Source organism: Pyrgilauda ruficollis, unplaced genomic scaffold (genome assembly GCF_017590135.1).
Source record: "Pyrgilauda ruficollis isolate IOZ18807 unplaced genomic scaffold, ASM1759013v1 scaffold37, whole genome shotgun sequence".
In the NCBI taxonomy this organism is placed as follows: Eukaryota; Metazoa; Chordata; class Aves; order Passeriformes; family Passeridae; genus Pyrgilauda; species Pyrgilauda ruficollis.
This window is the reverse complement of record NW_024525156.1, coordinates 7683441-7695580: the sequence shown is the minus strand read 5'-3', so window position 1 is coordinate 7695580 and position 12140 is coordinate 7683441. Positions and strand designations below refer to the sequence as shown.

At 35.2% G+C, this 12140-nt stretch overlaps 1 protein-coding gene across 2 annotated transcripts in view; it reads left to right on the top strand.

The window, feature by feature from the left end:
* DNAH5 (dynein axonemal heavy chain 5) overlaps nt 1–567 on the top strand; it is a 116004-nt gene extending 115437 nt beyond the window's left edge. For both annotated transcript variants that reach the window (XM_041475929.1, XM_041475928.1), the window contains exon 79: nt 416–567. In XM_041475929.1, coding sequence (XP_041331863.1) covers nt 416–567 — 152 coding nt within the window. The remainder of the gene's footprint in view (nt 1–415) is intronic.
* Nucleotides 568–12140: the final 11573 nt, after the last annotated feature.

The window sequence follows — 12140 nt, the reverse complement described above, 5'->3', positions numbered from 1 at the left end:
ATGACTAGACTACTGTTTCTAATTCTGCAGTGAAGTAGTTGATGACTTGTACTCTCAAATACGGAATGCATTTCAAACCGAAATGTTGAAAGTAGGGAAATTTTATTTTGGCATAATACATTGATAGGAAGTAATGTTCAGTGGGCACGTTGAACTAATGTTCTAATGTTCAGTAAGAAAATTAATTACTCTAGAGTGTCCATTTACGTGTATTGGTTTGCATCAGTTCATAGGTGCTCATGTTAAACCTACAGAAATTTCAAACCATGTATGTCCTTCAGCTGGCAATAGCAAATAGAGAGCAGTGTACTTTTGAACTGGGATTCAGTTTTACATTTGCCTTATGATCATTCCCTTAGAGCCCCATTTTTTCAACTTAGTTTAATTGCTCTTTATGTCTCTTCTGTCTTTTCAGCTGCAAAAGATCCACGTCTGTATTCATGTCCGGTCTACAAAAAGAGCAGTCGAACAGATCTTAATTACATTGCTGCTATGGATCTTAAAACCCGTCAGCCCCCAGAGCACTGGATACTCCGTGGAGTAGCACTTCTGTGTGATGTCAAGTAATGCTGAAAAAACAAAGAAGTTTTCCAGGAGTTCTTTTCTGATTTTAAATGCAAACATTATTATGCAGTTAGATACACAGTGGAAAACTTCTAAAAATATTGTTTCTAAATCATAGACTCCATTATGGTGTTTTTATAAAATTATTCTCAATAAACCTATACAATAGGCTTATAAATGCTACATCTTATAGTGACATTAACTTTGGTGTCTTTGAAAAATCATGACAAATATTTACTGCTCCTATTACTTATTACTCTGCATAAGCACTCCTCCTGTGTGCTTAATTTTACCTTGAATAAAGATTAATTGATTTGAACATTGTTACTTTTTGGTAGTAAATATTCTTGTATCAGGACTTACCTTCAAGAGGCTAAATGCAAAGCTGGTGGTTTTATTTTTTTTTTCTCCTTTGTGTGTATCTATGGAGAACTAAGCCCTATTGCTCATTCATATTAGTTAAAATTCCTCAGGATTATGTTCCAAGATTTATTTCCTAGTTGCTTGCTGTCTAAATAAAGAAGGTAAGGCGGGAAAAAATCACACTTTTTTCACTACTTGGACAACAAATTCATTGTGTTGCATAGGAAAACAAGCATCTGACAGCTGCCAAAATTCCTTACTATCTGGCTCAAGACTTATAAATATATAATGGATCAGAAGCTATACATAAGAATGAATAGCACACTTTTTGTGTGCTACTCTATCAGAGTTGAGTCTCTTGTCATCAATGTTATTAGTAGATGGGGCCCTTCCCCTTCCCTCCCTTTTTCCTTCTTCCTTTTTTTTTTTAATGTCTCCCTTTTTTTGCTTATGTGCTGCAGCTTTTTTGGTGTCTCACGTAGAAAACCTCTCATGGAGGAATTAATCTTAAAAGAGCAATATTAGCAGCTCCATTTAATTGGACACTATGGGCCTCACACTTCAAGCACACTTATTTAATCATCAAAAAACCCAGTATATTTTTGTTGCTGTGTTCAGGAGGTCATGTATCTTAGTGGTCCACTAACCATTCCCAAAGATAGCTTGTTCAGAAGAGGAAGCAGAGAGAATCAGTATTCCTGCTGCATTTGCCATTCATAAAGGCTGCAATGGAGAAACTGTTCTCAATTTTATGTCAGATCAATACAGGAGGCTTCATCATTAATTCCACAGTCAAATCACTTATAAAACTTAGGTGGACCATGGACTCTGTCAAACAAATTCTGATTATAGAGGCCCTTCCCTGTTGGAATTAGTATTTTTTTCTTTTAAATAACTCACAATAATATGAATGAAATATGTGAAAATCTTTTATAGGAAATACTTTTAATTTAGACATGGTAATAAATAAAGTTAAAAGTGCTGAAGTGTTCTTTATTGAACCTCGAAGCACCATGTTTCAATTTCCAGGAGATTTTTGGATACTCACTGGAGTTCTAAATTGCCATGGACTTGTGTCTTTTACCAAGACCTTCCTCTCTGAAGAAGATGAACATATTTCATCCTTGTGCAAGTCATTCATACTAAGAATTTACAAGCCACATGTGCTTCAAATACCACTTTTCAAATGGACACTTTTTGCACTATCATTGTTTTAGATACAGTGGATACCTCAAACCCAATAGTAATTCAGTGAGGGGACTGTGCACATTTTTTTGAGTGTGATTTTCTGTGGGAATAGTAAGGCAAAGGATATTTCCCACACTGGTGATCCTAGTTATTCCAAAGGCTGTTAGGTCAGTGAAACAATTGATATTGGCCATCACTGTTATTTCTGTTGTTTTAGCTTTCTTTCTGTAAAAGGTTTGGCATAGTATCTTTAGGTGTCTGCAAAACCACCATCAGAGATGGAAAAATGAAGCAGGGGAAAGTTCAATGAGCACTTGAAATGCAGTATTATGTCAAGGGCCAGAGTGCATACCCTGCTCTCCCAGAGGTTTTGCTGACTGGTCTGGGACAATGCTTGGTGCAGCTTGAATCGCACCTGCCTCATTTACTATAACCTTGCCTTGATCTGTGCGGCACTGTCTGGTTAGCATCATCTCTTCAGGCCCTGCCTTGCTGACCCATCTTTCTGGCTTGACCTCAGATCTGCCCTGTTATTACAGCCTCATTTGGCAGTCATTAATATATTAGCTGGCCCTGGCTGCTCTCTTTTTTGTTCAGGTGCCATGGGACTGTGTCCTTATTAGAGAAAGCTTTGCCCTGCCCACCCTGCTGTGGCTCTTGGCTTCCAGCTCCACTGTCCAGTCCAAGCAGCCTGCCTTTGCTGTCCCCTGACATATGCCTTAAACAGGGGGAAAATTTAGCTGTTTCTTGTTCATCTTCATAGCAGAAATGGGTAATGAAATCCTTCAGTGGAAAGGAATATCAATAAAATAACCAAACCTTGTGTATTTTAGAATTGGATGTCTAGAACTCTTTGGTTCTGCTATTGGTACTGAATGGATTAGTGAAGAAATACTATTCACAGTCTTCAATTATGCTGCTATAAGCATGTAGCACTATAAATTTGAGGGTCTGGAAGAGTTCAGGATTACAGAAGGTATTCTCTATATGAATTTCTCATATTGGGCATGATAAATACATGTATTTTGGAGAATATTTTAAAATAAACATTACACAATTTTATCTTGGAAATTAATAGAAAAACAATGTTCTGAACAAGGTTCAGATAGAATTTCATCATAGTGCTTTGAAATCCCTAATAAATTTTAGAGTATTTAAAATAAGCAACCTAATCTTTCAAATATATACTGTACTGTGTAGGGTATACTACTACTATATGAGCTTCCCTTAAGAAAAGATTTTTTCTTCGAGCTCTGTGCCTACACTCATTCCTCTTACATCCTAGGTCACTTTTCTCACAGGTGTTGATTTGTTGCACTTTTGAGATTATAAGGAAAAAGAAAAATTCAAGTTTCAAACACAGTAGGCAATGTGATTCTGAGCTATCAGTAAGTGTGGTTGTCATCACTGAAAAGGACTTTTTTTAATTGGAAGTACATTGCTGTTTTATATGTACAAAAACTGGATTAATGAGAAGCTGCTTCTTATTTTGAAATATCCTTCATTAAATTCGTTTCATAATTAAATCAATATTGGAGAAAATTCAGTTTTTCTTTATTATGTGGTTTTATTTTTTTCTTTCCTTGGACAGTTATCCTATTTTAATTACCCAGAGCTGGATGTACTAAGTGGTTTCCTAATGAATTTTGAAATAAAGCTTGTTCATATTACCACTTTTTAATTTTTAGCTTTCACATTCACATTACACAGACATTATAGGTGTATACAAATATCTAAAGGCTTTTGGAACACAAAGAACACTTAGAAAACCAACTCTGCAGGTGTTCTTCACGTGTTTGCGGATCCCAAGATGTACCATTTACTGGAGCTTCTGGCATTTAATTTGCACTAAGCAGCTTTTCCAAGGGCTATACTACTCTATAGCTTTTGTTCTTATGATAAAATTAATACATCCAGTGTAAGTGATCCTATATTATGACTCTGTATCTTAATATAGGAAAATGCAATTAAAATCTGAGCTTTTAAAACTAAAAAACAAATATATGTTGCCAATCTCACTTTGCCCTTGAAGTCTACACATAAAATTAGAAATTTCTTGGTATTTACTTGCACAGTCAATCTTTTAAACAAATATCCAAAACAAAGAGCTATTGAATCAACACTGGAAAAGTTGGTGGAAGAAAAAGGGAAGAAAAGTTAAAATATTCTTTAGATAGAGATGTTATTTAAAATAGATGGTGGCCTTTAGCTTTTTAGTAGAGTTATTATTTGCATTTCGATCACTTGAGGAACTGAAGAAGTTATTTTAGCTTTTGCTGTCAGAGGGTATGAGCTATCCTATTTTGGTAAGAAAAACAACAGATGTTTGCTGATGTAAAAACATGATTTTTTTTTTCCAAAGGTGTTATCTTAGAACAAGAAAATCTACACACAGAAAAAAAGGAGTTAGGAAACTCTGTGAACCGTCTGTGAAAAGAGGTTAACATGATTGAACAGAAGGCAGAGTAACTTGTTAAGACACTGTTTCTACATGAGTTGCCTGCAAATAGCAAAGTTTTCAGTTTCCCCGTTAAACTGCCACAAGAATGGCAGCCAATATATATAGCTCCTCCTGCAATGTGTCTCCCCCGCCACCTTCCATTTCTTCAGTATAAAAGGTGTAATTTTTCCAGAAAAATGTATCCTGGAATATCTTCTTAACTGACCTATTTAACTTACTATATTAAATATCACATTATGCTTTCCTCTCTTTAAGCTGAGTTTGTTTTCCCTCTTTCTCTGCATGAACTGCAATTCCAGCAAAATGATAGTAACTTAGTTTGGGAAGAGCACTGTAAGTGGTTCATCTTATCTTTCAGTATATTTTCTAATCTGATTTATATATACATGGAAAGGAAATGCTAACTGATTATGAAGCTCATAAGCACTGTAGAAGATTGTGACAAGAGCATGTGCACACTTAGAAACGCTTTGTGAAGTAAGATGTTCTCAATAAAAGTCCCTTCTGCAGGCCATCATTTTCACAAATCAATTCCTTTGTGTTAACTTTCACAAATGGGCTTGTAAGAAAGATGGGGAAAAACATTAGTAGGGCTTGTGGTAAGACAAGAGATAACAGTTTTAAACTAGGAGAGGGTAGACTTAGGATACAAGGAAGAATTTTTTTTATAATAAAAGTGGTGAAACACTAAAGCAGGTTGCTCAGGTAGGTAGTGGATGCCTTATTCCTGTAAACATTCAAGGCCAGATTGAAAGGGGGTCTGGGCGACTTCATCTAGTTTAAGACTACAGAGAGGTTGGACTAAATGACCTTTAAAGGTCCCTTCCAACCCAGGCCATTCTATGATTTTATTACTTGCATAAATCAGTATTGTTTCATTTAAAATACTTTGTGTAAAATGTGCAGATGAGATAAAATAATAATAATTGCAACTGGAGCTCAAATGATGGTGCCTTCCAAGACAAAATGTTTACTTAATTTTATGCATGAAATAAGTTGCTTTGCATTTTTCTTGACACTGCATTGTGGTGTTCAAAGTTTAAAAATGCTTGCAGTAGGATTTCTTTTTTTGGTCTCCAACTTCTATATAGTAATCCTTACTTCTCAAATAAAGCTGTTTATTCTTTCAAAGTGAATTGTTTCAGGTGAGTTACGTTTGACAAACGATTTTTTTACTTGGATAAAAGGAGAAACCAATTAAGAAATGCATGTTCTATGCAAAACAGAAGATATTTCACAATGGGATGAGGTATGTCAGAACATAATGGGAGCGAAATCCTTATGAAGAGACATGCTGATTGGTGATCTTTGGATCACAAAAATCTGATCAATTTGCATTAGTGTTAGACTGTGTTATGTCAGCACAATAAAACTACTACTCTACTTGAGCTCAACATACTGAGAAATTTAGTACTGAGTTGGGCTTTGGTTTTAGGCAGATTTCAGTGAATCTCTTCTTGTTTAATCTTTTTATAAATTAAAGAGGCAATAATAATGCTACTGGAGCTATCTGTATTCACTGGATGAGCAGTAGTTTCTGGTCTTCATTTCACTAAATCGGTCAGAAAGTCGGGAAGCCAAGCTCTGTAAATATCCAATCCATGTGTTTGGTGAATGAAGTTTTGTACAGAGATTTCAGAATATTACTTCATGAACAGGAAATTCTTTTGCACTGTGGTGAATGAGTCCTTGACTTTGAAAAGAACGAAAAAACCTGGGGCAAAAGAGAAGTGGGAGGACCATGTGTGAAAGCTGGGATGGATCAGAATCCCTTCAATATTTTACTGAATAGTCTACTTATTAAAATAATTTTAAGGAAAATGCTCTGTTGGTTTATTACTTGTAAGGTATGTTGTGGTATCACAACTGAGGTTGGTAGGGACCTCTGGAGGTCATCTTGTCCAATTCCCTGCTCAAGTAGGGTCTCCTAGAGCAGGCTACCTGGGATTGCGTCTAGGTAGATTTTTAATTTCTCAAAGGGTGGAAACTCCACAGCTGCTCTGGACAACCTCTGGCAGTGCTCAGTCACTCTCATAGTGAAAATAAGTGTTTCCTGATCTTCATGCAGTCCTGTGTTTCAGTTTGTGCTCTTTGCTTCTTGTTCTGTCACTGGGTGCCACTGAAAAGAGCTTGGCTCTGTGCTCTTTACATCCTCCCTTCATGTATTTACATGTTTTAATAAGACTCCCCCTTGAGCCTTCTCTTCTCCAGGCTGAATGGTCCTACTCTCAGGCTTACCTCGTGGCAGAGACCTCCAGTCACTTTATTATACTAGTGACCTTTAATTGGAGTCTACCCAGTATTGCTGTCAATATTATGGCAGATTTCTTTTACAAGAGTTGGCACATGTCTGGTTCTTAACAATGCGTATGTTATGGGAGCAGGTATTATAAGTAAAATAGGACAATTGCTTTTCCTATTCCCAGTTTCGTATTGTTGTTCTATTACCAGAAACATTAATTCAAGTGAATTTAAAAAAAAAGTGTATTGTTTATATGTATAAAGTGTCTATAAAGAGGTGATGTGCCTGCCTCTTTAGTCTGGTTAATGAGCTGTTGGCTGCATTGTAATGAAAACTGGTAATTTTTTAAATTACTTCCTTTGATATAAAATTAAATTTGATGTAAAATTTGTTTGTGATACCACCTGGGTATTGAACTACCAGACAGTTACTGGGACTCGCAATATGTTTTGCAGGTGTGAGAAGTTAGACATGTATAATGTATATTGTGTTTTTCTCACACTAGATAGGAAAATTTCAGGAGTACACAGTGGTTCCAATTACTGTACCAAAGCTTTGAGAATTCTGTTACCATTCCAAATTGTCCTAACAGCTTGATTGCGTGTTTAGTTTCACGTTGCCTATGACTGTACTGAAAGCAGCTGTACTTGACATTTTGTGTTCAGGAATTGGACTTGTCTGGAATTTGGATGTTGTCAGCGAATGAAGTCACATCAGGTTCTTTCCTTTTTCTTGTATGAGTGCATTGGATGTATGGAAATCAGGTACGTTCCAAGGACTATATTGTTGGTATTTGTAAAAGGCTCTGACAGTTAAAAGCATCAAAACATTACAAATGTCTTTATTTTTAGCAGCTCAGGGCTTTGTTGCAGCTACTGTATCTTGTACCTGATGGGTTCACAAGCCAAGCTATGGCAATGAGACAGACAATAAAAACCACCTTCCTGCTTTTTCTCAAGAAGAAATTGTTCCCTTCATTAAGTGGAGATAAGAGAGATCTGAGAAGGGATCAAGACAACTTAAATGAGAACAAAGAAGTTTCTGCCATTCATCTAAACAAGGTTAAGGCTAAGGAGTGAAAGCTTTAGAAATAAAAGCAGCTGTGCTCCTGAACTTGTTGGGTAAAATGATCTTGTCTAATTTGTTTTTCTTTTCACTTTTTTTTTTTTCCTAGTGGGAATATATTATTTCCTTGATTATTATTTAAACTATATAATTATTGTTGTAAATTATAAATGTAGAAGTAATGATTTTGGGTATATCAATTACAATTACTACAGGTCTAGTAAAATATATAGTAAATGATTAACTTTTTTATTAACCAATAAAAATCTTTAGCATCTCAGGCCATATCAAATAAGTTACGAAAAATACTAAATGAGTATAGGATTAAAGCATGCTTTTAGTAATAAGAATTTTATTTTTGCAAGGTGAAAATTTTAATTTACTTTTTGATGACAGAAAATTTATTTGAACTTTAGCAGCAGAAGAACACTTAAGAAATTTAAAGTAAATTTTTAAAGTTGTGTAATACTTTGAGTCTGAAATTTCTCATAGAGTTAAAATATATGGAGTGGCAGTCTCTGACCTATATATCAAAAAGTTCAGTTAATCACACTTATATGTAGTTATATAATAAAATGTCTCTTACACTTATAGACAGTTAATTGCAGTTATCAGAAAGCTGCTTAAAGACTCAGGCTTTGATTAAGGTCTCTGTCTGAATGCTTAATTACAGTATTCCTAATAAAGTTGCAAAGCAGAAATATATAAACCCCTGATGTTTCATCTGAACAATTTTATCTTCCCCGGTAACTCGTAAAAATTATAGACATATAAATATAGACATAAAAATTATAGACATATGAATATTATAATCATCTTTTAGTCTCAAGAGATTCAGCACCTAGAATGTGAGAGTTAAGATGATAATCCCAGAGCATTCTCAAGTGAGATATCCTCTGGTCTATCTGGAAATAATAATTTTGATTATTATGCTGTGGAGAAAGAAAAAAAAAGTGACTGAACTTCCATCTAAATGCTGAATTAAGCTCTGACTGATTGAAGTCTGTAAGCCAAGAAAACAGGTTGAAGAGGGAGGAAAGTTGCAGTGCCTTTTGGTGAAGAGCTTGAGCATTGTCTGAGAGGAGAAGCCCAGTCACAGTCATGAGCAGCATTGTAAGAAAAGCACACTCAAGCAGGCACTAACTAATTTCTTTCACTAACATAATTCTATATTTTCTCCTGTTTTGTGGTCATTTTCAGCTTATGCAATCTTTAGTATCTTGGTTGTGTTTATGATGCAAAGAACTACACAGTGTTTGTTTTAGTGACTTCTTTTATATTGCTGAAGTGAAGTTTAAGTACCCTAAATTTGTTACACTGCAAGCTTGGAGAAGCTTATATCTCTTTGTTTAGGTGTTTTTAAGCATCCAAGCACCTGTGCATTTTGTAAGATTTTAGTTAGATAAATCATTTCAGAAAGACAGATAGGAAATTCTGAGGGAAACCTAAAAATTCCTGACCAGCAGCTCTCAAGAGACCAGCTTAATGACAATTGGTGGCAGTATGTGTTCTCACATTTCTTATGCAGGAGTAATGACTGTGACCTCTTGGAACCATTTTTCAGGGAAATAAAATGTGATCCTATTCACCCTTTGTTATCAGAGGCCAGGACTTACATTAATTTTTTTTCAATTTCTGCTGAAAAGAGGAAGTTTGATTTTTATTTAAAAATTGCTTTTGTTGCAGAATTCCTTGACATCAAAAAATGCCATCTCATCTAACTGATGCCTGTTCCCCAGGCAATATTAAGCCACTTTAGTGAAGCTGAGAATCTCATGTGAAATTGCCACTCTCCCAAACTAATCCAAGGATAAAATGACCTGTTTATACTATTGCAATGGTAGGATTGTACTGCAATTAATTTTAAGACAAATATAAGAAGTTGCTTGTAGTTTATGTTTTATATTAAAACCAAACAACAAAGCAGTCATTAACTTGAAGTTACAGATACTGAGATATCCCAGTAAATTATGTGAAACACAGAATGCAAAAGATGAAAGTCACAACTAGTGGCATATTTTATTCACCCTTGTTAAAGGTGTTTATTCTGCTAGGGAAAGACTTCACCTATCACTTCTTTTCTTTATGCTTCTTTTTCCTTTCTCCTCTTTACCATCTTTCTACATTTTCCTCTCTTTAGCATTACAGTGTTCTTTGAGTTGATATATGATTCAGCACTCTGCTGAATCACAGACATGGCCATATAAAACATTTTACTGCAAGTGGAATAAAAAGAACAGCTGCTCTGATATCACCTCTCTTTTTCTGAAGTTGTTTGCACCGAGGCTCACTAGGTGTCAGCAGAGTAGTCCAGAAAAAAAGAAGCCCTTTTCCCTTTGAGAATTAATAAAGGAAGTTGCAGGTAACAGTTAAAAGTTCACACATGTAGCAGATATCTTAAAGCGTATTAGGTGGTTGTTTTAGTTCATGTTAACCTAACCTAGAAAACCAGCGTTATTGTGCTTTCCATGCCATCAGCTCTGTTTTTATTTCATTGTCAAGCTGCTCTTCATATGTACAAAGTCTCACTGTGTGTCTAGGGAATAGTGTCTACGTGCTGCATTTCAGGCAGTAAATGAGAAAGACTGTAAGCTAGAAAAATGATCACTCAGTGAACTTTTCAAAATATCCAATCTGCTCAACCATGAGGTCTGCAGACTCTCATGAATATCTTTCTCTTCCATTTCCTGTGTGTTACCCTGTTCTGTTGTTTATTCTGAAGACATGCAGAAATTCTGCTTTTTTAATCGTTACTTTCATTCTTTATTCTACTAATTGATAAAAATTTATGTATTTTCTCTGGCTTTCAGCTAGGTCTGACACAGAAGATAGCATCTGCCGTCACACTCAAGGGAGTTGTGCTTGCCAGCCATTCAGATGTCATCTTCCACTGGCACGCTTCATTCTGGCTAATGCTGGGCTCAGCAGTGGGTGTTTATTTCATTGTTTGACAAACCCTAGCTGATAGATCAGCTTCTCAGAACCTTGCCTTCCTTTCCTACTGCCTTTTAAACATTTTGGCTTACTCTTACAGTGGTTTGCAAAGGCTTGCCTTGCCTCTCAAATAGTGGGGAACCATACAGCTCAGAAAAGCCTTTTTATAATAAAAAATTAGCTCTACCTGGAACTTCTGCAACACTAGCCATAGCTTGCTCCTGAAGAACAAGTAGCTTCTACTACAAGATATGCAATAAAATGTAACTGATACAATCCACACATAGGGTGCATTATTTTATATGTTTCAATATATGCACATTTATACAGATATAAAATATACATTTATACAGATATGAAATATAAGTTTCTAAAATACTTGGTGTATGATGCTCCTTTGAATAGCTTTTTTTTCTTTATTTTTCACAATGGATGCTTGGTATCAGCATAGAAGTAGTTACTAAATGACTTAGGGAACTGTCTGTGGAAAGTGAAGCTTCTTTCTGTAAGAAGCAGGAAAAGCAGAAAAGTATAGGTATTAGCTTATTGAGGAGGCTGAAAAGTTCATCCTCTGTGTCTGATGAAATAGAGTTAGAGACGAGTGATGCTACAAGGCAAGAAATCATGACCTCTGAGGCTCAAGGAAGATTATCAATAAAAATGAGTTGGCCAAATCTAAGGCTATACAGTATTAAATGTGTGAAACTGCTGGTTAATATTTAGCTATTGCAAATTTTCATGAAGATGCATCCTTGAAAGAAGTAAAACAATGAACATAAATATTTTTATCTTTATATATTTCCTGGTTTAAAAATAGTGCTCAACAAGACCACTGCATCATTTAACTTCTGTGTTGGGGGAAGAGCCCTATGGTCCTTTAGCTACGGATCACATAGACCTTTGTTAACGGACTAAGGTACCTAGGACAGAGAACAAGTGTCTTTTGCCTTTGCCATATCTAGAACCCATATCTAGAACATTTATCCAGAAACAAAAGAAACCCAAGACCTCAAAATTACTTCAATGGTGATTCAGTAAAGAAGCAGTATGAGTTTTCTGTTTACATAAGTTTACAATGATTTAAACTTTTTTTCATTTTTTTTAACTTGAGAAAAAAGCTTATTATTTCCTTAAAAAAAATAATAACTGTGTTCAAAATAACCAACACATAAGTTTACAATGATTTAAACTTTTTTTCATTTTTTTTAACTTGAGAAAAAAAGCTTATTATTTCTTTAAACAAAAATAATATCCATGCTCAAAATAACCGATACTGTATAAAAATTAGTGAATGCAATTTTTCAGAATGTGAAAAATGGTGTG